This window comes from Oreochromis niloticus, linkage group LG5, assembly GCF_001858045.2.
Source record: "Oreochromis niloticus isolate F11D_XX linkage group LG5, O_niloticus_UMD_NMBU, whole genome shotgun sequence".
Classification (NCBI taxonomy): Eukaryota; Metazoa; Chordata; class Actinopteri; order Cichliformes; family Cichlidae; genus Oreochromis; species Oreochromis niloticus.
In genome coordinates, this window is record NC_031970.2 from 20365251 (window position 1) to 20388676 (window position 23426).

A 23426-nucleotide genomic window follows, 5' to 3' on the forward strand; every position below is an offset into this window, starting at 1 on the left:
ACTTTCTGTCCTCTTTTGCCAGCGATAACAAACACCCCCCCACACAAAACACTCCTCCAACACAGTAATTTTCCTGCAGTTTTGTGAGCTTTGATGTTGACATTGAGGGTCAAACCCGTGCACTTTTCCAGGACTTTGTTACCAGAGCAATATTTTCATTTGTGATAAGCCACAGTGTTTTGATAAAGATACATGAAGACAATTTGACTTTGTAATTAATGGAGAAACTAATAGAATGCATGAAATTACATTTTCCATCATACAAATCAAAGTTGTGCAACGTAAAAATCGGTCAGTGGTCTCTGCAGGGCAGATTCAGCAGACATAAGCCAGCAGGTCATTGTGGGAGGAGAGACAATGGTATAGTCAACAATGCTGTCACTGCAAAAGAGACACCAAAAAAGATAACAGATCTTTGCGCTTAGGAGTAATCATAGAAATCTTAAACAATTTTTCTTTTTAAATGTTGAAAGAGAAGACATAAATATGAAATATTTACCTTGTAACATCTATCTCCTGGTTTTTAATTGTTAGCTTTGTGACAGGAACTTGATGTACCTCCTCATAAACTATTGGCTCTAGAGCTGGAAAAAGATAGAGAAAGATCAAAACATGAACTGACCAGTAAGGAGGTACTTCTAAAGAAAAATATGGGTGTAAACTTTGATTACATCGTTAACCTGATATAAGCTAATGCAGCATGTATTTCCCAAGTAATGGATACAGCATTGAGGTAAAAAAAATATCAGCCTTTTCACTCACCTAAAAGTCCTTGCATGTTGTTGGCCGAGGGATGCTGTCTTAAAACTGGCCAAAGGAATTTATGACCATTTTTCTCATGAACTAAAATGACCAGGCGCATATCTCCAGCTCCAATGTCTATTTCCTTGTTGCGCACAATCACTGTCACACTGGGGGAAAAAAACTGACTCAATGGCAACTTTTCAAAGATAGAACCAGACCATCAGATTGCAACTATATGGAACAAATATTCCTGCAAGATGCAACACATCTAAGGAAAACATGAGAAAGATGTGTGTCTGACTGAAAATATTTCAGTCCGGTTTTGTGAATGTAAAATGCATGTTTGGGGTCTTTTGTGTAATCACAGGAAAAAAACAGTTCACACATTTATAATGCCATTTTCATATAAAATTTTCCTCCTTAAATAACTTTGATGTGGGGTTGTGACGCTCGGTGAGCGTCTGCCATTTTCATTCCTAACTGAATAGATTATTCTTTACAAATAATCAAAGTGCTCCGAATCTGAACCTTTTCCTAGGGTCATACCTAGTTGAGAATTGACATTTAATAACATCTCAATAAAATCTCATTTATATGTTAGTGTAAAGATAATACACCAGATACAATAGATCAAATTTCTGCTCTGCAGATGAATATTCCAGAGCAATTTTTTGTCTAGTTTCAGACGTGTCAGCTAAGTTGAACAGGTGCTGACAGGAGACTACTGATCTTGGCATGTAACTCATGATGACAGAACTTTATAAGGTCACACATGTGTACTTAATGCTAAGAGCATGAGTCTTGGCCATTATACTGCAAAATTACCTTCCTGCTGTGGTGATATCCTGCCCAGTGTGATGTGTCACTGCCTGTCCATCTCGTACAGTGACCCCCTTGGTGTCAATCTCAACATGCTGGTCAGTTTTAAAGTGGATTACAATTTTGTTGAAGCCTCCATTTGTAACTGAATCAAGCTCACCATTCACGTAAAGCTCTGGAACAAAAGACCAATGAAACTAAAAATCACACTACAAACTGAGGGATTAATATAACCATAGCCACGAGAAAATACAATAGTATTTTATTACATATGAAAGTCAGAAAGTGGTCATTAACTAACTAAAAGCTAACAATACAGACCTCCACTGGGATGATGAAGAAGTTTAAGGAGGACAGCTCCACTCACATCAAAGCACACTGGAATAGTTTGTTTCTCAGCTTTCAGCAAAAACCTGTGGAGAAGAGGAGCTAGAAACACACAGAGTTAGTATATGAAAAAAAGGGTTTTACATATATTATCAACTTCAATCATATATATGCAATACAATACCATCAGTTGTTTCCATAGGAGCAGATACTGTAGGTAGGAAGAATTCATAATCCGAATAATCTGTAAATACATTTACATAATGCTAGTTACAACACACTCATATTGCGTGTTTTAAAAGTGGACAGTGAAGGGGCCTCTCTAATGTGCTGGGGCAGATTGTTCCAGTGATTAGGAGCAGCAACAGAGAAGGCCCTTCTCTATCGCGATAGAATGTGGGTAAAACGCACATGCGCAGTGCCTTTGTTTTTATACGCACATGGCGGAAAAAGCATGGCAGCGACCGAGAATGAGAAGTGCAAAAGCGGATCGTTGAATGAAACAAATGTATCAATTGTGTATGAATTCTGGTTGTGCTGTACTGACCTTAAAACTGATTTTATGTGGTACACGGCGCTCATAAATCTGTCAAAAATTTTAGTACGACTTTGGTAAGCTACGAAGGTGCACCACTTGATTGATTGTTGGAGCATTACGGCTACCGTAGTCAGGAGCCTTGCGGAGTAATACGTACTGTACGTCAACATAATATTACCGTATTGTGTGTGTATAAGGACCCCAAAATAGTACCTGTTAAGAGACATGCTTATGAAGCGGATTTTAAACTCAAGGCTATCAGTCATGCAGTACAACATGGGTACAGAGCGGCTGCGAGAGAATTCAGCATTAATGAATCAATGGTACAGAAGTGGAGAAAGCAAGAAGAATGAGCGGAGGAAAGTTAGACTTATCTGTTTTGTTTCGCTGAATGCGCTTTATAATCCCATGCACCTTATGGTCCGAAAAATACGCATTTGACTTCTTTATTTGGCACACTGCAGTTTCATGTTGCAAAGCACCTCTTTTTAACCTTTGTGGATATTATACATGGTTATGCTCAGGATTTGTCAGCCCATTTCCACTTGAAATGCCTTTTTGTTAGACAGTCAGCAAGGAATTTGCATTTGCACTGTTACATTTTTATATAGCTTTAATGCGCATAATAAAAACAGCTGCTTTTTTAAATGAAAATAAATTGATGGGGTTTTTTTAATTAATAAAGTTGTGGAGTTGTAAAGTATTTTGTCTCACATCAATTATATCGTCAGTTATATCGTTGTTGCAAATTTTCAAGTATATATTGTGATAAATATTTTTGGCCATATTGCCCTGCCCTACCGCAATACCACCAAACTGAAATCTCGCGGGTCATAATGCACCCACATTATAGCTGTCACGGTACTGGGTCTGCGACCCAGTATTTGTGTTTCAGCTTCTGGAATTATATTCTTTGATTATTGTTGTTCATGTTTTTGGGTTTCTTTAGTTCTCAGTGATCATAATCCTCTCTACCTTAGTGTTTATCTCAGCCTGTGTTTAATCTCTGTTCCTGTGTTTTTCCCGTACTTTTTCCCTGTGTCCCACGTCTAGTGCTTTTGTATTTCCTCTGTTCCAGAGTCTGTCATGTTTCTGTGTCTAGTCTGCGTCTACGTGATGTCATGGTTCCTGTTTTATTTTGATAGTCTTTGTCTTATGTCGATGTATTTTGCTTTGCTTTGCTTTCATGTCTGATTTGTCTCAGCTGTGTTCCCACATGTTCTCCATCCCCTTGTTTTCTTGCCTGTGGATTTAAGCCCTGTGTTATCCTTTGCTCTCTGTCATGTTGTACTCTCTCCGAGCTGTGTTTCTCCCTCTGTGTTCCAAGTCATTTCCTAGTTCTCAGTTCCTGGTTTGTTTTCTACTTTGAGTTCCATGTTTCCAGTTTCTAGTTTAATATTGTATTTGATGTGAGTTTTACCAGCAATAAAGCTGCCATTTTGAGCTTACTCCCCATGTATTAGTCTTGCGTTTGGATCCTACATCCTGCCTACCATATGGCATAACCATCACAACAGACACATTTTAGTTTTAGTTAGTGGTAAAAGCAAAGAGAACAAACAGAGCACCTGCAGCATGTGCCATATAATACCACGAATGAACCCAAGATCACTGTATAATCTTTCTAATGCAACAACAATAGGAACGTAATAACATGATAGTTTAGATGATTTTTGTTCATATATACAGTGGTCCCTCGCTATAACGCGGTTCACCTTTCGCGGCCTTGCTGTTTCACAGATTTTTTTAGTGCAATTTTGCATGCTTTTTTTTACAGTGCATTGTGTTCTGCGTCCTGATTAGCTGTAGACCATTGTCAGTCAATTTCCTCCATGCTGTGTCTCCTGTACAGTACAAAATGCATTCAGCTTGTCAAGTTTACATAAATCTTCAATCGCTACCAGTGTGAATCTGAAGTGCTGTACTGTATATTTGTAAGTTTTCTCCCCAACAAACACAACAATGTCGATGAAACGTTTTCCACCATCAAAGGCACCTGCGGTAGCACCCAAAAGGCAGAGGAAGATTCTAACCATCGCACAAAAAGTTGGACTAAAGGAAAGTAGAAGTTACTGTATTTTTCGGGTTATAAGGCGCATTAAATGAAACAAAACAGTCAGATAAGTCAAACTTTACTCAACTCATTCTTCTTACTTCCTCCACTTTTATAACATTGATTCATTAATGTTGAATTCTCTCGCAGCTGCTCTATTACCAGGTTTGGGACCTGAAAAAAGGGTTTGATCTTTGGTTTCATTCTATAATACTGGACTTATTTTTCTATGAAGGTTTGAACTTTGAGAGTGTTTAAACAAGAGACAAAAGTGTGAAAATGTTCACATAGAAGAGCCACTAAGAAACTGGCAGAGGAAGCAGAAAGGGACAGCTTCTGGTTGTGGTTGAGGAGAAAGCACAAGATCTGGGGGCCAAACAACATGTGGTGCTCCAGCAGAGGTGCCTCCTACTAACGAACCTGTACAGCTGCCTTGTGATTGAAATTGGTAATCAAAAGATAATTGTGTTGCTCATTCAAGGTGTTGCACTTATAACCTCTAAGTTACTGGTTGGTCACCATAACTGTTTATTGTATGTATGAGTCAATTGTTAAAGTGTTATTTTCTGTTTGACAGAAATCAGTTTCACCACAGTAACTGTTTGACATGTTTTACCTATATCAAAATGAACTGTACCTGCTTCTAAATCAAACAAGTCAGCGTCCCATGGTCCTAGAGAGAAAAGGGAGTCATTAATTCCTAAACAGCCAAAGTAGTTATTCTGCTAAACCTCTTGAATTGAAGCTGAAAGTCTGCACTTCAGCCATAATCCACTGTGGCAGGGTGTGGAGACAATTTTTTTTTTTAAAGGATCACTGGTTAAGTGGAAGAAGATGGATGGATAGATGGGTCACTGACAAACACCTATGAACCTAACTGTATCAGTTGTGTCAGACGTGTCAGCCGCTAAGATGTACTCATGTATTGAGCCATGCGTATGGCTCAATACATGAGTGGCGCCCAGAAAGGAATTGGCAGAAACACCGCAGGGGCAAAAGAACAGCTACTGGTAGATAGAGAAGTCACATGAGACTGAAAGACCAGAGTGAAACAGCACAAGTCACTGTAAAGCAGGGCTGGACTGAGACAAAAAATCAGCCCAGGCATTTTGACTACAGCCTTTGAATGAAAACAAACACCGTTGTGACAGTGATGTACACTGTCTTGTTGGTGTATGTATGATTTCTATGCATTTTACATCAGATACAAACTTTGGTTGTAAGATTCAGATAATTATTTACTAAAAGCTAGACATTTTAATTGAGAATAAGAAAGAAAAGTATTTCTTTGTGCCCCCCTTTCCCTGTTAATGCCCTACCTGGCCCCCTGGCAAAATTTGCTAGACCCGCCCCTGCACAGTTAGAAAAGTAGAAAAGGATCCTGGTGTCATTTGTCTCTCACATAAAGGTCATAACTTCCCTTCAACTCATTTATGTCACCTAAAAGGTAAACCTGGTTCTCCATCACCTGTTCAGCTCTGATAATTCAGTAAGGACATCTCCTGGTTTCATTTTATGTTTCCCACTCACCAGATATCCAAACCGATATCATGACCAGCAGCTTTTACGGCTGTGGCTCCAGCAAACATCAGCTGATAGTAGAAAGTAATATTAAATAAATTCTAACAACGATGGCCAGTCCAGCTATGCTGTTAAGTGCAGGATTAACCAAGGAGATGCTCTGTCTCCACTGCCGTCTGCATTGGCCTGAACCCCTCAGCTAGATCATTAACAAATCTAGCTACGGATACCAACAACGAAATGGAGCAATTATCAGCCACCTCCTCTATGTACAAGCTGTATGCCAGGGATGAACAAGACACAGACTCACTAATCTATACCAACTGGATATTTACAGTAACAACATTCCATGTCATGTTTGTATTCTTGTGTGAATTAGCCAGAAGGTACTGTATGTATGAGTCAATTATTAAACTGTTTTCTGACAGGAATAAATCCCATCATGGTAACTGTTTGACATGCTTTACATCTACAAAAAGTAACAGACGTTTTGTTTCTAATTCTGTAAAAAAACAAGAGAAAAAAGGTTACCTTCTAGAGCGTGCCATAGTCCTTAAAAGAAAACGATAATAACGTGAAAATTCGAAACAGTCAGTATTTCCTTAACAGTTAAATTTATTTTCTCGTTAAACCTCTTCAACCGAATCTGAAAGTCTGCACTTCATCCAGACTTTCCACCGTGGCAATGTGTAGAGACAAAAATTACCAAAAAAATGTGACCTTGAAACAGCATCTATATACCTAACTGTTGCGTCACATGGAGAAATTTAGCCATGCTGTACTTATATTACATTTGTCTGAGTGTTTGGCATTCCATTCATTCCAGTGACCAATTACTACTAACACTACTGTTCCAATCTCCTAAAATTGCATTAATTAAATATTAAATAATAACTGATTCTCTTTTATGTGGCCACAAATGAGAATGAAAAACAAACAAACAAATGAATTCATCAGTTTGAATTATGTTCATACACTGTTAATGCACCTCATATCACATGACTTAACTTGAATTTAAATATAGGTTTTTAGGAATGGAGAAAGACTATTTAAATACCTAAATTAGGTGATAGTCAAATGTACTGGTGTGTTACTCACCAGGCATGCGAGCGCCGTATCCTCTAAAAGGAGTATATTGTCTGTGTTTGTACCGCTGATGAGGAAAGCTACCAGTACTACGAAAACCACTTCCACTAGCACCAGTAGGTTGTCTTAAAATGGGATGGCCTCTGGAGGGCGGCCTTGTCTGTGATCTTTCACCTTCCTTTGGTTTATGAAGCACATCAGTGGTCTCTCCCAGGGGCTTTGTGACCACCATGGATGTGAGAGGGGTCACAAAACTGTACTTCAGTGACAGCTCCAAAGCCTCCTTCTTCACTTTCTCTTTCTCAGGTCCAGATAACTGAAGTCTGTGTCACAATATATTAAATATATATGATGGTTGACTTACAAGTGGAATATGATTAAATCATTTGTTTTTTAATTGATCAATTGAATTTGAAAATATCCCCAGCTAGTCTTTACTGCTGTCACTGCTGTATGGGACACATCTTTAGAATCCTGAAAGATAATGCTCATTAAAAACATAGGTAAAATAGATCAAATAATATATTATCTGCTGCAAGATAAACTGGAGAACTGATATCAGAACAATTGTGGTACCAATGGGTTCAGGGATTGTTTTGAACTCATTGGTGCTGCTTTGGCTTTCATTATAGATTGTTAACTTGTTTTTTTTTGTTTTTTTTACAAAATTAACACTCAGTTGGTTTAGGGTTAGTTTGTATCCAGTATCGGTCTTAGGCTAGACCCCCATGCTAACCAAGTCTACCGCAGATATGATTGAGAGAGATAAATATAAAGCCATACTGGTTTGGACATTGCCTGGATTAACAAGGTCCACGTCAGGTGTTGAGGAACTAGGGCACCCTGATGAAAAGTGTTCTACTGGAACAAGACGGCATCGTTGAGTGTGAGAGCAACTGACCTGAAAGATAGGATCATGGCGAAGCTGGAAACCTGGATCCTCCATAGTCGGTTACCAACACTACGTGAAGTACCCTCAGAACATCTACTAGATGATGCAAGTGCAGTGCTATCGACAATACCTACTGCAACCATTACCAAGACTAACCAGCCACAAGGAGAGGTACCCTCCATAGAGAAGGAGATTAGAAGTCAAGATCAAGGTAGCATGGAGGGAGGTTAGCCAACTATCGGATCTGCCATAAAGTGCAATGAAGAAGATGCCTAAGAAGTGCAGCAAGCTGTCCATACCTGAGGCCTTGGACACTGCCAAGCAAAGACTCACAGCCTTGGCCATCTGCTTGAAGAGATACACCAGAGACATAGAAGGCAGGTGAATAAACCAGCTGTTCTCAACAGAACCAGCCAAGGGGTACTCTCAGTGGCAGTGCAACAATATGAGAACAGCAACACCAAGGCTGGAGACTGTGCAATACTGAAATACTGCAATATGGGAGAAGGATGCAACCCGTAACAGCAATGCTTACTGTCTAGTTGGCTAGTGGATCTAAGAGCAACCACAGCAACCTCACTGAACTGGGACCGGTAACGATCACAGTGGCAGATATCCTATAGAAGGCCTATGACTCGATGCCCCACATCTGGATCCTGGAATGACTAGAACTATACAAGATCAACAGGACCCTAAGAGCCTTCATCAGGAACTCAATGGGGATGTGGCGTACAACACTAGAGGCCAACTTCAAGCCCATAGCACAAGTCACCATCAAGTGACATCAAGTGACTTTCCTCACAGTGTTACTGGATGCCAAGGTAATGCCATCCAGGGTAAGAATCTGGTTAGATACCATATTTCTAAGATTTTCAGGGCAGAATACAATAACCTCAGTTTTATCTGAATTAAGAAGCAGAAAGTTAGAGGTCATCCAGGTCGTTATGTCTTTAAGACATTCCTGCAGTTTAACTAATTGGTGTGTGTTATCTGGCTTCATGGATAGATAAAGTTGGGTGTCATCTGCATAGCAGTGAAAATGTATGCTATGCCTTCTAATGATACTGCCTAAGGGAAGCATGTATAATGTGAACAGATTTGGTCCTAGCACTGAACCCTGTGGAACTCCATAATTAACCTCAACGTGTGAAGAAGACTCTCCATTTACATTAACAAATTGGAGTCTATTAGATAGATATGACACAAACCACTGCAGCACAGTACCTGTAATCGCTCTAATAGGATGTTATGGTTGACAGTATCGAACGCTGCACAGAGGTCTAGCAGGACAAGCACAGAGTTGAGTCTACTGTCAGAGGCCATAAGAAGATAATTTGTAATCTTCACTAAAGCTGTTTCTGTGCTGTGATGAGCTCTGAAACCTGACTGAAACTCTTCAAATAAGCCATTCCTCTGCAGATGATCTGTTAGCTGTTTGACAACTACTCTTTCAAGGATTTCTGATATGAAGGGAATGTTAGAGATTGGCCTATAATTAGCTAAGACAGCTGGGTCCAGAGATGGCTTTTTAAATTGTCAAGAGATTTATTCTAAAGACACTTCTTCAGCTAAGAGTCTAAGGGTAGAAACACACAGACGCTGCAGCATTTACTTGTATACAAGGGCGATCACAGAACGCTCACACCAGAGTGGGGGCCCTGTGAGGCGCGCCCTGTTACCGCTCTGGTCTTTATTTATATACAAAGCAATACAACAGTGAATACTTCTATTCACAGGCAGAGGAATGTTAGTGCGTAGGGAGTGAAGATAAGAGTGGTTCAGGTGTATGTGTGTGTGTGTTGTGAGATTCAGAAGGACGCGGCCTCTCTTCTTGTTAAGGAGCGCAGATAAAAGTGTCCAGCTCTCCTCTTCCTGCTTGTTCAGCTATTATCGCTGTGAGAAAGAATTTATAAAACAGTCTTGTAGTGGACAACAGTCTAAGTCATCAAAAGGTCAAGATACAGTATTCTATCATATGCAAACTTATATCATTAAAAGGTTGTACTGACTGCTAAGTACAATTTTCCATTGACATAAATAATGGTTTAACTACTGCCAGCTTGAAGGCCTGTGGTACATAGCCGATTATTAGAGATAGGTTGATCATATTTAAGATTGAAGCATTAGTTAATGGCAGGACTTCTTTGAGGAGTCTTGTAGGAATGGGGTCTAAAAGACACGTTGAAGGTTTGGAGGAAGTAATTACTGGTAACTCAGAAAGATCAATTGGAGAAAAAGACTCTAAATGAATATCAGTGGTACTCAAAGTAGCTATAGATAATGTTACATCTGTGAGATGATTATGGTTATTTTTTTTTCTAATGGTTAAAATTTTATTTGTGATGAAGTTCATGAAGTCATTACTAGTTAACGCTAAAGGAATAGTTGGCTCAACAGTGCTCTGACTTTTTGTCAGCCTGGCTACAGTGCTGAAGAGAAACCTGGGGTTGTTCTTATTTTCTTCAATCAGTGATGAATAGTAAGATGTTCTGGCTTCGCGGAGGGCTTTCTTATAAAGCAACAAACTATTTCTCCAGGCTAAATGATGATCTTCTAAATTTGTGAAACGCCATTTCATCTCCAGCTTACGAGTTATCTACTTTAGGCTACGTGTTTGAGAATTATACCACGGTGTCAAATACTTCTCATTTGAGGCTCTATTTTTCACAGGAGCTACAGTACCCAGTGTCATACATAGTGAGGAGGCAAAATTATTAACAAGATAATCTACATCTGTTGGAGTAGTGTTCAGATAGCTGCTCTGCTCTGTGTTGGTGCAGGGCATTGAAGATGATAACACTGGGAGGATTATATTATTACTTATATTATAACTTAGTTACAGCACTTTCAGAAAGGCATCTACTGTGATGAAGTCTACTCCCCACTGCTGTGTAATCAATTATTGTAAATTTAAACGTTATCAGGAAATGATCAGACAAGAGATGGTTTTCAGGAAACACTGTAAAATGTTCAGTTTCCATGCCATATGTTAACACAAGATCTAGAGTGTGGTTAAAGTGGTGGGTGGGTTCTTCTACATTTTGAGAGAAGCCAGCTGAGTCTAATAACAGATTAAATGCTGTGTTGAGGCTGTCATTTTTAGCATCTACATGGATGTTAAAGTCACCCACAATAATTATTTTATCTGAGCTGAGCACTAAATCAGATAAAAAGTCTGAGAAATCAGACAGAAACTCTGTGTAAGGCCCAGGTGGAAGATAGATGATCACAAATAAGACTGGTTTTTGAGTTTTACAGCTAGGGTGGATAAGGCTATGCATCAACTTTCAAATGAATTAAAAGTCAGTCTGGGTCTTTGGTTGATTGATAGGCTGGTGTGAAAAATTGCTGCCACACCGCCCCCTCGGCCTGGTCCTCGAGGTTTCTGATAAATAGAATGACTAGGGGGTGTTGATTCATTTAATCTAACATAATCATCCTGCTGTAACAAGGTTTCTGTAAGGCAGAGTAAATCGATTTGCTGATCTCTTATTAACTCATGTACTAACAGAGACTTGGAAGAGAGAGACCTAATGTTTAATAATACACATTTCACTGTTTTAGTCTTTGGTTCAGATGTGGATGCTGTATTGTTCTTTATTTGTGATTTTTTATGTTTAAGTTATTTTTTTGCTGGTTTTTAGTTTGTTTTTGTCTGTTTGGGAGCTGACATAGTCTCTACGGAGATGGGGTTTTGGGGGAATAACAGGAGGAGAGAAGCTGCAGAGAGGCGTGTAAGACTGCAACTCTGCCTCTGGATAGTCACATTTTGGGGGGTTTAATAAATTTGGTCAAATTTCTAGAAATGAGAGCTGCTCCATCCAAAGTGGGATGGATGCCATCTCTCCTAACAAGACCAGGTTTCCTCCTGAAAGTTTCCCAACTATCTATGAAGCCCACATCGTTTTTTCGACACCACCTAGACAGCCAGCAATTGAAGAACATGTGGCTAAATATGTCACTCCTAGGTCTGATTGGGGAGGGGACCAGAGAAAACTACAGAGACATTGTTTTGGCAAAGTTATACATGGATTCAATGATTTTAGTGACCTTCGACTGATGTAACCAGGTGTCACAACTGCCGACATGATTTATAATTTTACTGAATTTACATTTACCCTTAGCCAGCAGTTTTAAATTTCCCTCAGTGTCACCTGCTTTGGCCCCTGGAAGACAACTGACTGTGGTTGCTAGTGTCAGCTTCACATGTCTCAGAACAGAATTGCCAATTACCAGAGTTTGATCCCTGGTGGGTGTGTCGCAGAGTGGGGAAAAATGGTTAGACACATGAACAGGTTGGTGATGTACCTGGGGCTTTTGTTTCCTCCTCACCGTCACCTAGCCGTCCCATTCCCCTGTTGCTCGGGGCCTGCCGGGGGACAGCTAGCGGGGCCTGCGCTACCTTCAACTGCACCGGCTACAGGGGCCTGGCTACCTACAGGTGTATCAAGAGTGCAAAGCCGAGTCTCCAATTCAGTAATCCTAGCCTCCAGAGCTACAAATAGGCTACATTTATTACAGATATCATTACTGCTAAAGGAGGGTGAGGAGTAACTAAACATCTGACACAATGAGCAGGAAAGTGCAGGAGGGACAGGTGAAGAGGCCATGCTGCTAGTGAGTCAGCTACAAGCTAAGCTAAGCGAGCAAAACAGCAAAGACACAGTGAGTGAATACTTTGGCAATAAATTAGGGAGTGAGTACACAGAGAGTGTGCTTCGGATGAAGCACGTGAAGATTATACTATGAGAAAAGAAGTTATCTAAAAGTTTTAATTAAATTGCTATCCAGATACGCTACTCAAACGCACCACTGTGTGTTGGAACAGGAACAGGAAGTGATACTCTACCGCAGAGAGAGCGAACACCAAGTGACAGCGCCATTAATACATCAGGAAGATGGCCCCAACTGACCGCATGCTCAGTGAATACATCAGGCAGCAGAAACCCAAGAAAGAGGAAGAAGAGCATGAACCATCATGGAAGGATAGGATCCTGCACAGTATGTACCACCGGCAGATAGAGGAGGTGGCTGACAACCAGAAATCCTATCAGTGGCTGGACAAAGCTGGACTGAAAGACAGCACAGAGGCACTAATCATGGCAGCACAGGAACAAGCTCTGATCACAGGATCCATAGAGGCTTGGGTCTATTACACCAGGCAAGACCCCAGGTACAGGCTGTGTAAAGATGCCCCTGAGACAATCTAGCACATAACAGCAGGGTGCAAGAAGCTAGCAGGCAGGGCATACAAGGAACTCCATAACCAAGTGGCCGGCATAGTATACAGAAATATCTGTGCAGAATATGGCCTAGAGGTCCCGAGGTCAAAATGGGAGATGCCCCCCAAGAGTGGTGGAGAATGACCGAGCTAAGATCCTGTGGGACTTCCAGATACAGACGGACAAAATGGTGGTGGCTAACCAAACGGACATAGTGGTGGTAGACATAGTAGTGGTTCTTCAAACAGGAGAAGACTGCAGTAGTGATAGATGTAGCAGTTCCGATTGACAGCAACATCAGGACGAATAAACACGAGAAGCTTGAAAAATACCAAGGGCTCAGAGAGGAGCTCAAGAAGATGCGGAGGGTGAAGGTAACAGTATTCCCAGTGGTAATCGGAGCACTAGGTGCAGTGACTCCCAAGCTAGTCGAGTGGCTCCATCAGATCCCAGGAACAACATCGGAGGTCTCTGTCCAGATGAGTGTAGTCCTAGGAACAGCTAAGATACTTCGCAGGACCCTCAAGCTCACTCTGGTAGAGGACCCGAGCTTGAAGGATAGACTGCCCGCAGGTGATATGTATATATATGTATATTTTTTTAACATTTAAAGATGTTATTTTAAGCTCAGTGAAATTCTTCACTTTTTTTTTCCAAGGTGTTCAATTTGCTGTGCCTTCAACAATTAATAAATTAAATTTATGCTGCCATATTTTCGAAAGTTGAAGTTTTGAAATGATCACATGAGGAAGATACATATACAGACATATACAGTATTATACTCACTCTTTGTCTAGAAGCTGTTTAACTGTGAGGTATGCCCAAACCCTCTGGATATGGTCATCAGACACTGTTCCAGTAGATTCCACAGTTTCATTTGGATTAGAGAATGTTATTCTTCTATTACTCTGTAACAATTCAAATGCAATGTAATGTCAGTTGACCTAGAAAATGGATTAAGAAGAGTACTGCTGATGACTGCTGTGGATATATCCTTACCGAAATGGCCACAACTTGAGGGGTGAAGGTTTCAATGTTATTATCTGTGATCTCACCGGCCACCACAATCTCAGAACCATTATAATAGTGACTGAAGTTAGTCTGGGTTAGATTGGTCCCACCCACATAGATCATTGTCACATCTGTCAGTAGAGGTGTGGCCACCTCTTCATAGAAACCCTGTTGACATACAGCGTGGAAGTGATACAAATCATGCTCTTTTTTTTCTTTCTATTCTCAGGGGTTTCAACTCACATAAAAGAGTATCTATAATTTAAATACCTTCAGCTGTAAATCAGCATCAGAGTCTTCATATATCCGCCGTGCCACACCGTTATTTTGCAGCGACATTTTCTCAAGGAAATTAAAATTAACATCAAAACCAAAACCAAGACAGTACAGTGGGAATTTGCCTGCAATAGCCTGTCTTACATTTGACTGGATTTTCTCCAGATTTGTCACCCCTGAAAAGACACAAAACTCATAATAAATCGGGACAGTTAATCACAATAAGCTCACAAACACCTCAATTTCATGAAATTTTTGTGTACATTTGTTTACAGATGTGCTTTATTATAACCTGAGGTTGGGTCTCCATCTGTGAGAAGTATAAGGATAGATGCTGAACCTTCTCTGTTATGTGCATTCAGCATACGTGCTCCTTGTAACACTGCTTCATTTATGTCTGTGGCTGAAATGCAACAACAACAAAGTCTCAGTACACTGTTCATTGTCCAAATGTTTATATTTCAAAATATGTATTTAATACAAAATCTCACATCCTCTGTCTTGAATATTGCGTGCAAAGTTTTTGGCGCTTTCCAGGTTTTTCCTGTTGGCCTGAACGAGTTCTCGCTTCCAGTAAGAAATTCTGTCATCAAAAGTGATCAGACCAAAGTGATCATCTTCTGCCAGATCATTCAAAATGTGGAGTAATGCGATCCTAGTCTGAGTAAGAAAACATAATTTACACACATTTTTGTTAGTTAAAATTTTTAAAAAAGAAAAAAAGTATAAATAAAATAATATCAGAAACAGACGCTTCAAATACTTTACCTGCTCAATTTTTCTGCCATGCATTGAGCCACTTTGATCAATAACAAAGACGACATTTTTTGGTATTCGAGGAAGATCAGATGGAGCAAAATGATGAACAAAGTACCCGTCAGATTTCTAAGGTGGAGTTATTAAAAAAAAACTTGATTGGTTATAGGATTATTCAAGAGGCTTTTGGGTCGAAGTCATACAGTTTGTGTCGCTAAAAGACCAGGATTTACCTTGATGTGTCCCAGTCCATTATCCCTGTTAACATCATAAACAATAACCAGATCTCCATTCATACCCTGATCTCCACAGCTGTCACACATTTTCTGTTGGTCGACTGTTGGATAGAAATACACCCACGCCTGGAAACAGAGTGAATCACAGTGTTTAGAAACTTGGAAGAGAGCGATGTCAGTGATTTTATTTTCTGTTTTCCGTTTTGGTCTGATATTTCTTTGGTCAAAATTTTAAATGAAACATTGTCAGAATTACTCATTTATCGCAAATTAACACATGACTTTACATACAAAGAGTGTTGGAGAAGCCTAACCTTTAGAAGAAAATGAAATGAGATGTGTTCAAGGACCAAAACTTTAAACCAGAGGTCACTAACAGGTCACTAACATGGTCCAGATTTTGAAAACACACTGGCCAATTGAATGTGAGTCAATACCACTCAGCCAATCAACTCTGTGTATAATAGGTGGTAAAGACTGGACTGTAGGGTACCAACACATTTTGGGCAATTACAAGCTGCCTGAAGCAGTTTGTAAGAACTGACCTTTCCACTTTCTTGATACAAATGGTTCCTGAGACAACTTTTTCAGGTTTAAGGAAAGTAGCCTTATGTATATTGACCATGTTTGGCTCCACACACAAAGCAAGGTAGTTTTGTTCAAAGTGAACATAATCAAGCTAATCATCAATGAGCACCTCCACATGTGTATGAGAATTTTCAGCTATCATATGTTCAGTTCTATGTTGTGTGACCAAAATTATTTCAAACTGTCTGTTGTGAGACAACTCATGTTTTTTTACAGTTTCAGAACTAAAAAATTTCTGTACCTGTTTATCTGCATGTGTTTTAGTAATGGCATTAGCGAGGTCTTTGGTGCTCAGGCCTCCTTTGACATCGATGAAACTGATGCCAGCTTCCTCGTGAATGTACACATCCACCTGATATTAAGTAAAATAAAACAAATCAAAAGATCTCATCATGTGTGCTGTTATTTCAGCATTGTTTTCCAAAATAATTAATGAACAGATACCAACAAGACAATCACCTTGAAGTCTTTGACAGGCTGCATGGGTCGAGCATGAATTTGCAGCTCGTACTTGCCATGTGTGCGTTTCATCAGTTCCTCATATGTGAGTTCAAAAGTGACCTTTTTGTGAGCAGCCACAGTTACAGAGGTCTTAAATTCCTCCAGAGTCCTTCCTACAGAACTATAGCAGAAACAATGATCATTTCACCGAATTACAGTTTACAGGAGGTTATTGCTAAAATGAGAACATGAGTTTTGAGTAAATTAACTAAAAAGATATTGTGCCACTGAGAAAATATCTGTTAAATTTTAAACAAACAAAGATCCACAAGAAAAGAGTTTGCAAGAAAATATGAGACAGAGAAACAACACAACTTCTTTTGTGTGACAGATTTTTTTATGTGAAATTATAAATGAATGAATTTACATACCTGACAAGTCCAGCACTTTCACCACGTGACACAGCTTCAGTGTACTGCTGCTGAGCTTGCTCCTTAGCTTTCACAACACCATCATAAACTTGGCCATCGATAAACCTGAAGAGGACCAAGAAAAGCCCTTGTGTAAATACACACTACTGAGTATCCTGTCATTTGTTCTTCAGTGTAAAATTCTTTATTTGCAAATGTCTCTGGATGTTTACAGATTATTTTAACTTCACACACATTCGAAATTTACTGATGAAGGCATTCTTGGGAATCCGAACATGGAATTCAATTTCCTTTGATTCGTCCATACGATTGGCCACACGGCTTGTGATGACAGTGGTGGCATAACGACTGGTCACTGTGGAGTTGATGTGAAAGCTGTAGACGTCCCAGTCATCCTGAAAAACAAAAAACGACAGGCTTAAACAATCTCATTGACTGACCAATGTTTCAATTCAGGCATGTCCGGGGGGGAGGGGGCCCCAAGTGCCCTTTTCTTGAGGCGCAGAGGTCCGCGCCTACTTAAGGAGGAGGGGGAACAGCCGGGTGAAGGGCTGCTCCTGCCGGGAGCGGTGGAGGAGGCGCATGAGGGTCTCTGCCGGCCGGAGGAAGAGGAGCCACGTGAGAGGCTGCCCGAGCTGGGAGTGGCGGCGGTGGTGGTGACGGAGGAGCCGCGCGAGAGGCTGCCCGAGCCAGGAACGGCGGCAGCGGTGGTGGTGATGGAGGAGCCGCGTGAGGAGACAGAGGTCCCCGTGTCAGGGGAGCCTGCTCGATTGGACCTGGCGAGCGAGGCGTGCGCCAACCTTGAGATCGGTGTGCTCACCAGACCGGCCTCACCCCCACCAGAGGCCGGTGCATGCTGAACATCTGTCCAGCCGCCTGTGAGATGGGGCTCACGACTGTGCCGGCCGCGCCGCGTCCACCTGCCATGCGGCCGACCTCTGGACCAGCTTCGCCGGCGTCGCTGGATTCGCGGGAGGCAAGCTGAACTCACACCTCCCCGTTGCTTGGCCAGGGCCCGGGGGCACCAACGGTCTGGGCTGATTCCCTCTCCCGCTCGCGGTGGGGGAGTAGGTTCGGCCGGACAGCCTCAGGCTACATCCACACTAATGCGTTTTCGTTTGAAAATGCATCATTTTCTCTCCGTTTTAGCCTCCCGTCCACACTGAGATGATATTTTCCTCAAGGAAAAACGCAGCGTTTTGAAAACGTTCTCGAAAACGCATACATTTCAAAACGGAGCTGCCCTGTCGCAGTGTGGACACTTGAAAACGCAGACTTTCTAAAACGATGACGCATTTTAGTCATGTGATGCAGTCATGTGACCAGTTAAACAAAGATGGCGGAGTGCATTATACAGCAGTTGTTTTGATTGCTCTCAATTTTGACAGCCCTAAAAAAGATTATTATCAGTTTGTACATGCTCCAGATAGCTTTTCTTCAAATTCTTTAATTCTCACTCGCATTTGCGCAAACGCAGGACTGGAACGTAAGCGTTTTGGGCCGTTTCAATGTGGACGCGCAACTCTGTGCAAACGACTGAAAACGCTAGTGTATACGTGGAGAGTTTTCAGATGAAAACGCCGTTTTCAAATCTGCCAGGGCTAGTGTGGATGTAGCCTCAATCGGGCAATGGGGGTATGTGGCGGGCGTGGTCTGTGGTGCCGTGCGGATGCACCTGCACGGCATCCGCAATCAGGCCCGCCTGTTAAAACACGGGGACTTAGAGGTTGGTGGGTTGTTGTGGTGTGGTGTATTTGCGGCTGGCAGCTTGAGAGCTGCAGCTGTGTGTAATAAAATGGCTCAAAACTTGGACCCGCCGTGTCTCATTCACACCACAGATTCCATATTAGATTCTTGATGAATGTGGGTTGTTCTTATTCGCCTTGGTTCTATGTGCCCCTTTTTAACTTTGGGCACCCGCCCCTTTAAACATCTCTGCACGGCCCTGATGTAATTGACTGATTTCACTGGTTCATTGGTTTGCCAGGTGTTTTGAGTTTTTTGGACTTTGAGGTTTTCTTTTTTTGAATTAGTTGTATAATTCCTGGTATGTTTAATGTTTACATTGACTTTTTGCATTCTTCTTTAATGTATTTTGTTCTGTTTCTCGTTCCCAGTTGCCTTAGATTTATTCCTCTCTCTTTGTTCCCTTCCTCCTCTGTCATGTCCTTTGTACTAAGTTCATTCTTGTGTCTTTGTCAACCCCAACTGTCATCACACTTGATGTTGTATTTTGAGTGTCAGTGTCCCTTGTGCTTTGCATTTAGTTTTACTTCCTTTATCTCGTCTTCTGGGATTTAGTCCACCTGTGTATTATTCAATGGCCTTCTCCACTTCCTGTTATTACCCTTCTGTGATATATTGTCTCTGTATCTCCCCCAGTCTTTCCTAGTGCTTGTGTCACTTATTCCTGAGTGTTTCAGGTACAGTTTAAAAATATATATTTTTCAGTTTCCTTTTTCAATTTATGGTTCAAACTTGTATTTTTGCAGTCACCCAAATAAACAGCTCACTTTTAGTTTAGCCCCCTGGCCTGGGCAACTCCCTGGAACTGCCATGACCCCCCCCCCTGTCTTGGCCCATGGCTGGGCAAAGATGAAAACTGTTTTTGGACCCCATTGTTTTCCTTTTGTTCCATTCACGTTAGTCAGCCTCTCTATGTTTGCCTTTGTTCCTCACACTCCTCGCACTCAGGGCATGACACTTTTTCACATAAGAAGGGGGTTGCTCTCCCAGACTCTGACCGTGTAAACAGAAGTTTCCAAAGTCCAACTAACATTACAGTGTTGCAAGTTAAACAACAAATGGACAAGAATAATTAACTTAATGGGACATAGCCAATTTTGCCTTAACCTAGCACTAACCAACACTAACAATCCTTAACTTTACTCCCAGTCTGTAAGTTAGTTTCATTTCTAATTTGAAGTGTGACTGCTAGTATTAATGCGTAAACTGACTAATGTCTCCACAACATTTTTAATACAAGACCACACACATGCACTCACATGTGACGCATATGAAAAACATTATCATTAACATTAAAAACATTAACAATCTTCGACCTGCAGAATTCAGTGTTCAACTAACAAAAAGATGTTAAGAAACACACACAGACAAAATGAAAGTCATCTCTGATATCTTTGAGAAATCTGTTAAACTGAAACATCAGTGGCAGTAGTAAGATAAAGACAGAAAGATTCTGTTCTCTTGAAGTGGTGCTGTGTCCCTTTTATGTATTATAACCTTACCTTGTTTGGCAGTGTAGAGGCCAAAGCCAGCAACAGCCCAAAGAGAGCGATTTGCACCACAGTTCTCTCCATGATGCCTCCCACAAGAGTGCAAACACCACAGCTGGAACTGTCTTATGAGCTCAAAACAAGGACAGCATTACTGTGTACATAGTTTTTGGGGGGTTTTCAAGGGCAAATATCAACTTTCCTCTTCCACTGACACAAAACAAAGCTTTACTGCTAATGATGAGAGTCAAACCTGTATACTTTACCACGACTATTACTACAGTTTTTTCATTGATACATAATTGATACAGTGTGGCAGGCAAAACTGTTTTTACAGATTTAAAGTGAGAGAAACACGAGGCGATTGTTCAAACAGCTCGCCAACCTTCCACAGAGGGTCCTCTCTGTGGAGGCTGTGATTTTAATACATGGTTTAAACGGTATTCCAAGAATCATTGACAGAAAATATTTATAGAACACAGTTATAAAACCAATTGTTTTCTTTATATTTTCCTGAACTATATGACAAAGTTCAAATGAAGGATGTGTGTTCCTCATTTTTGTTCAGCTTGTTGTTCAGCTGTGTATTTGCAATACACTGAAACTCTTAATGATTGTGAAATAAGAGCCTTCTACAATCAAGCATTAACCCTCCATCTCTTAAAAGGGACTTTTTCCTTCTCACTCTTGCCAAAGTGGTTGCTTATAGGGGGTCATATGATTGTTGGGTTTTTCTCTGTATGTGTTATTGTCGGGTCTACCTTACAATATAAAGCGGTTGAGTTTGAGGCTGATGCAACAAAAACCAGTAAGTAGTAGAGATGGACTGATCCGATATTACGTATCGGTACCGGTCCGATACTGACGTACTGACTCATTTAAAATGTTTAGCTTTTAATAAATAATTATCTGAATCTTACACCCAAAGTTTTAATCTGATGTAAAATGTATAGAAGTCCATTACTGTATACAGTGCCTTGCAAAAGTATTCAGCCCCCTTGAACTTTTCCACATTTTGTCACATTACAGCCACAAACATGAATCAATTTTATTGGAATTCCACGTGAAAGACCAATACAAAGTGGTGTACACGTGAGAAGTGGAACGGAAATCATACATGATTCCAAACATTTTTTACAAATAAATAACTGCAAAGTGGGGTGTGCGTAATTATTCAGCCCCCTGAGTCAATACTTTGTAGAACCACCTTTTGCTGCAATTACAGCTGCCAGTCTTTTAGGGTATGTCTCTACCAGCTTTGCACATCTAGAGACTGAAATCCTTGCCCATTCTTCTTTGCAAAACAGCTCCAGCTCAGTCAGATTAGATGGACAGCGTTTGTGAACAGCAGTTTTCAGATCTTGCCACAGATTCTCGATTGGATTTAGATCTGGACTTTGACTGGGCCGTTCTAACACATGGATATGTTTTGTTTTAAACCGTTCCATTGTTGCCCTGGCTTTATGTTTAGGGTCGTTGTCCTGCTGGAAGGTGAACCTCCGCCCCAGTCTCAAGTCTTTTGCAGACTCCAAGAGGTTTTCTTCCAAGACTGCCCTGTATTTGGCTCCATCCATCTTCCCATCAACTCTGACCAGCTTCCCTGTCCCTGCCGAAGAGAAGCACCCCCAGAGCATGATGCTGCCACCACCATATTTGACAGTGGGGATGGTGTGTTCAGAGTGATGTGCAGTGTTAGTTTTCCGCCACACATAGCATTTTGCATTTTGGCCCAAAAGTTCCATTTTGGTCTCATCTGACCAGAGCACCTTCTTCCACATGTTTGCTGTGTCCCCCACATGGTTTGTGGCAAACTGCAAACGGGACTTCTTATGGTTTTCTGTTAACAATGGCTTTCTTCTTGCCACTCTTCCATAAAGGCCAACTTTGTGCAGTGCACGACTAATAGTTGTCCTATGGACAGATTCCCCCACCTGAGCTGTAGATCTCTGCAGCTCGTCCAGAGTCACCATGGGTCTCTTGGCTGCATTTCTGATCAGCGCTCTCCTTGTTCGGCCTGCGAGTTTAGGTGGACGGCCTTGTCTTGGTAGGTTTACAGTTGTGCCATACTCCTTCCATTTCTGAATGATGGCTTGAACAGTGCTCCGTGGGATGTTCAAGGCTTGGGAAATCTTTTTGTAGCCTAAGCCTGCTTTAAATTTCTCAATAACTTTATCCCTGACCTGTCTGGTCTCTAAATCCAATCCAGAATCTGTGGCAAGATCTGAAAACTGCTGTTCACAAATGCTGTCCATCTAATCTGACTGAGCTGGAGCTGTTTTGCAAAGAAGAATGGGCAAGGATTTCAGTCTCTAGATCTGCAAAGCTGGTAGAGACATACCCTAAAAGACTGGCAGCTGTAATTGCAGCAAAAGGTGGTTCTACAAAGTATTGACTCAGGGGGCTGAATAATTATGCACACCCCACTTTTCAGTTATTTATTTGTAAAAAATGTTTGGAATCATGTATGATTTCCGTTCCACTTCTCACGTGTACGCCACTTTGTATTGGTCTTTCACGTGGAATTCCAATAAAATTGATTCATGTTTGTGGCTGTAATGTGACAAAATGTGGAAAAGTTCAAGGGGGCCAAATACTTTTGCAAGCCACTGTATAGTAACTGTTAAGTCTAATATACCCTAGTAAGCTATAGTACTTTTTCCTTTGGGAAGATACCATCTGTGCAGTCTGCAATTCTGTTGAAGAAAGATGTTGAATCTATTTAATTTTTTTTTTTTTTTTCACACTGCATCAAATTAAAGTTGATTACGTCGATTAAGCATCATGAGGTGGAGGGTGGGGGGTGGTTCCCTTTTTTTTTTTGCTGGGAGTTTGCAACCCTATTAGTTAGGTTGCTTAATATTTCTGCTAAGTACTCTTTAAAATACCAGAATAGGAAGGATGGAATAGGTTTAAATTTATTAGATTGATCAGTGTTGCTGAACTATGAAATATTTTGGGTGCAGTGTATTTTTTACATACAAGTATAACAGAATAGCTTTAGTGTTGTTGTTTATTTAAACTTGAGTATGAACTTGCAGCAAGATATTAAAAAAACAGTTTTATTGATTAAAAAACACACTATATCGGATTCATATCGGTATCGGCAGATATCCAAATTTATGATATCGGTATCGGTATCGGACATAAAAAAGTGGTATCGTGCCATCTCTAGTTAGTAGGGTGTACAGCGTACACTGTAGTCTATAGCACACAGGAGTACTAGGTTATTATGTATACGTTGGTAAGCTG

The 23426-nt window shown here is 40.8% G+C and overlaps 1 protein-coding gene across 4 annotated transcripts; it reads right to left on the reverse strand.

The window, feature by feature from the left end:
* Positions 1-96: 96 nt before the first annotated feature.
* LOC112841635 (inter-alpha-trypsin inhibitor heavy chain H3) lies at positions 97-20346 on the reverse strand. 4 transcript variants are annotated; one of them, XM_019358836.2, is made up of 21 exons: positions 20190-20346; positions 17176-17336; positions 16942-17046; positions 16529-16691; positions 16311-16421; positions 15479-15607; positions 15258-15374; positions 14981-15149; positions 14782-14892; positions 14484-14665; positions 14202-14381; positions 13989-14110; positions 7101-7411; positions 6534-6554; positions 5119-5154; positions 2075-2134; positions 1885-1992; positions 1570-1738; positions 763-911; positions 500-584; positions 97-381 (listed from the first exon to the last, which is right to left on the reverse strand). In XM_019358836.2, exons 1-21 carry the CDS (start codon positions 20259-20261, stop codon positions 267-269), a joined length of 2676 nt encoding a protein of 891 aa, XP_019214381.1. In that variant the 5' UTR covers positions 20262-20346; the 3' UTR covers positions 97-266. The 4 variants fall into 4 exon arrangements, with proteins under 4 accessions (XP_019214381.1, XP_019214385.1, XP_019214386.1 ...); XM_019358840.2 differs by lacking the exon at positions 6534-6554; XM_019358841.2 differs by lacking the exon at positions 5119-5154.
* Between the last annotated feature and the right edge of the window lie 3080 nt (positions 20347-23426).

Coding starts and splice junctions, on each gene's coding strand:
- LOC112841635 (XM_019358836.2), bottom strand. CDS start 20,261: ATGGAGAGAACTGTGGTGCAAATCGCTCTCTTTGGGCTGTTGCTGGCT. Junction 17,337..20,189: donor CCTCTACACTGCCAAACAAG/GTAAGGTTATAA, acceptor TTTGTTTTTCAG/GATGACTGGGACGTCTACAG. Junction 14,893..14,980: donor CAATATTCAAGACAGAGGAT/GTGAGATTTTGT, acceptor GTTGCATTTCAG/CCACAGACATAAATGAAGCA.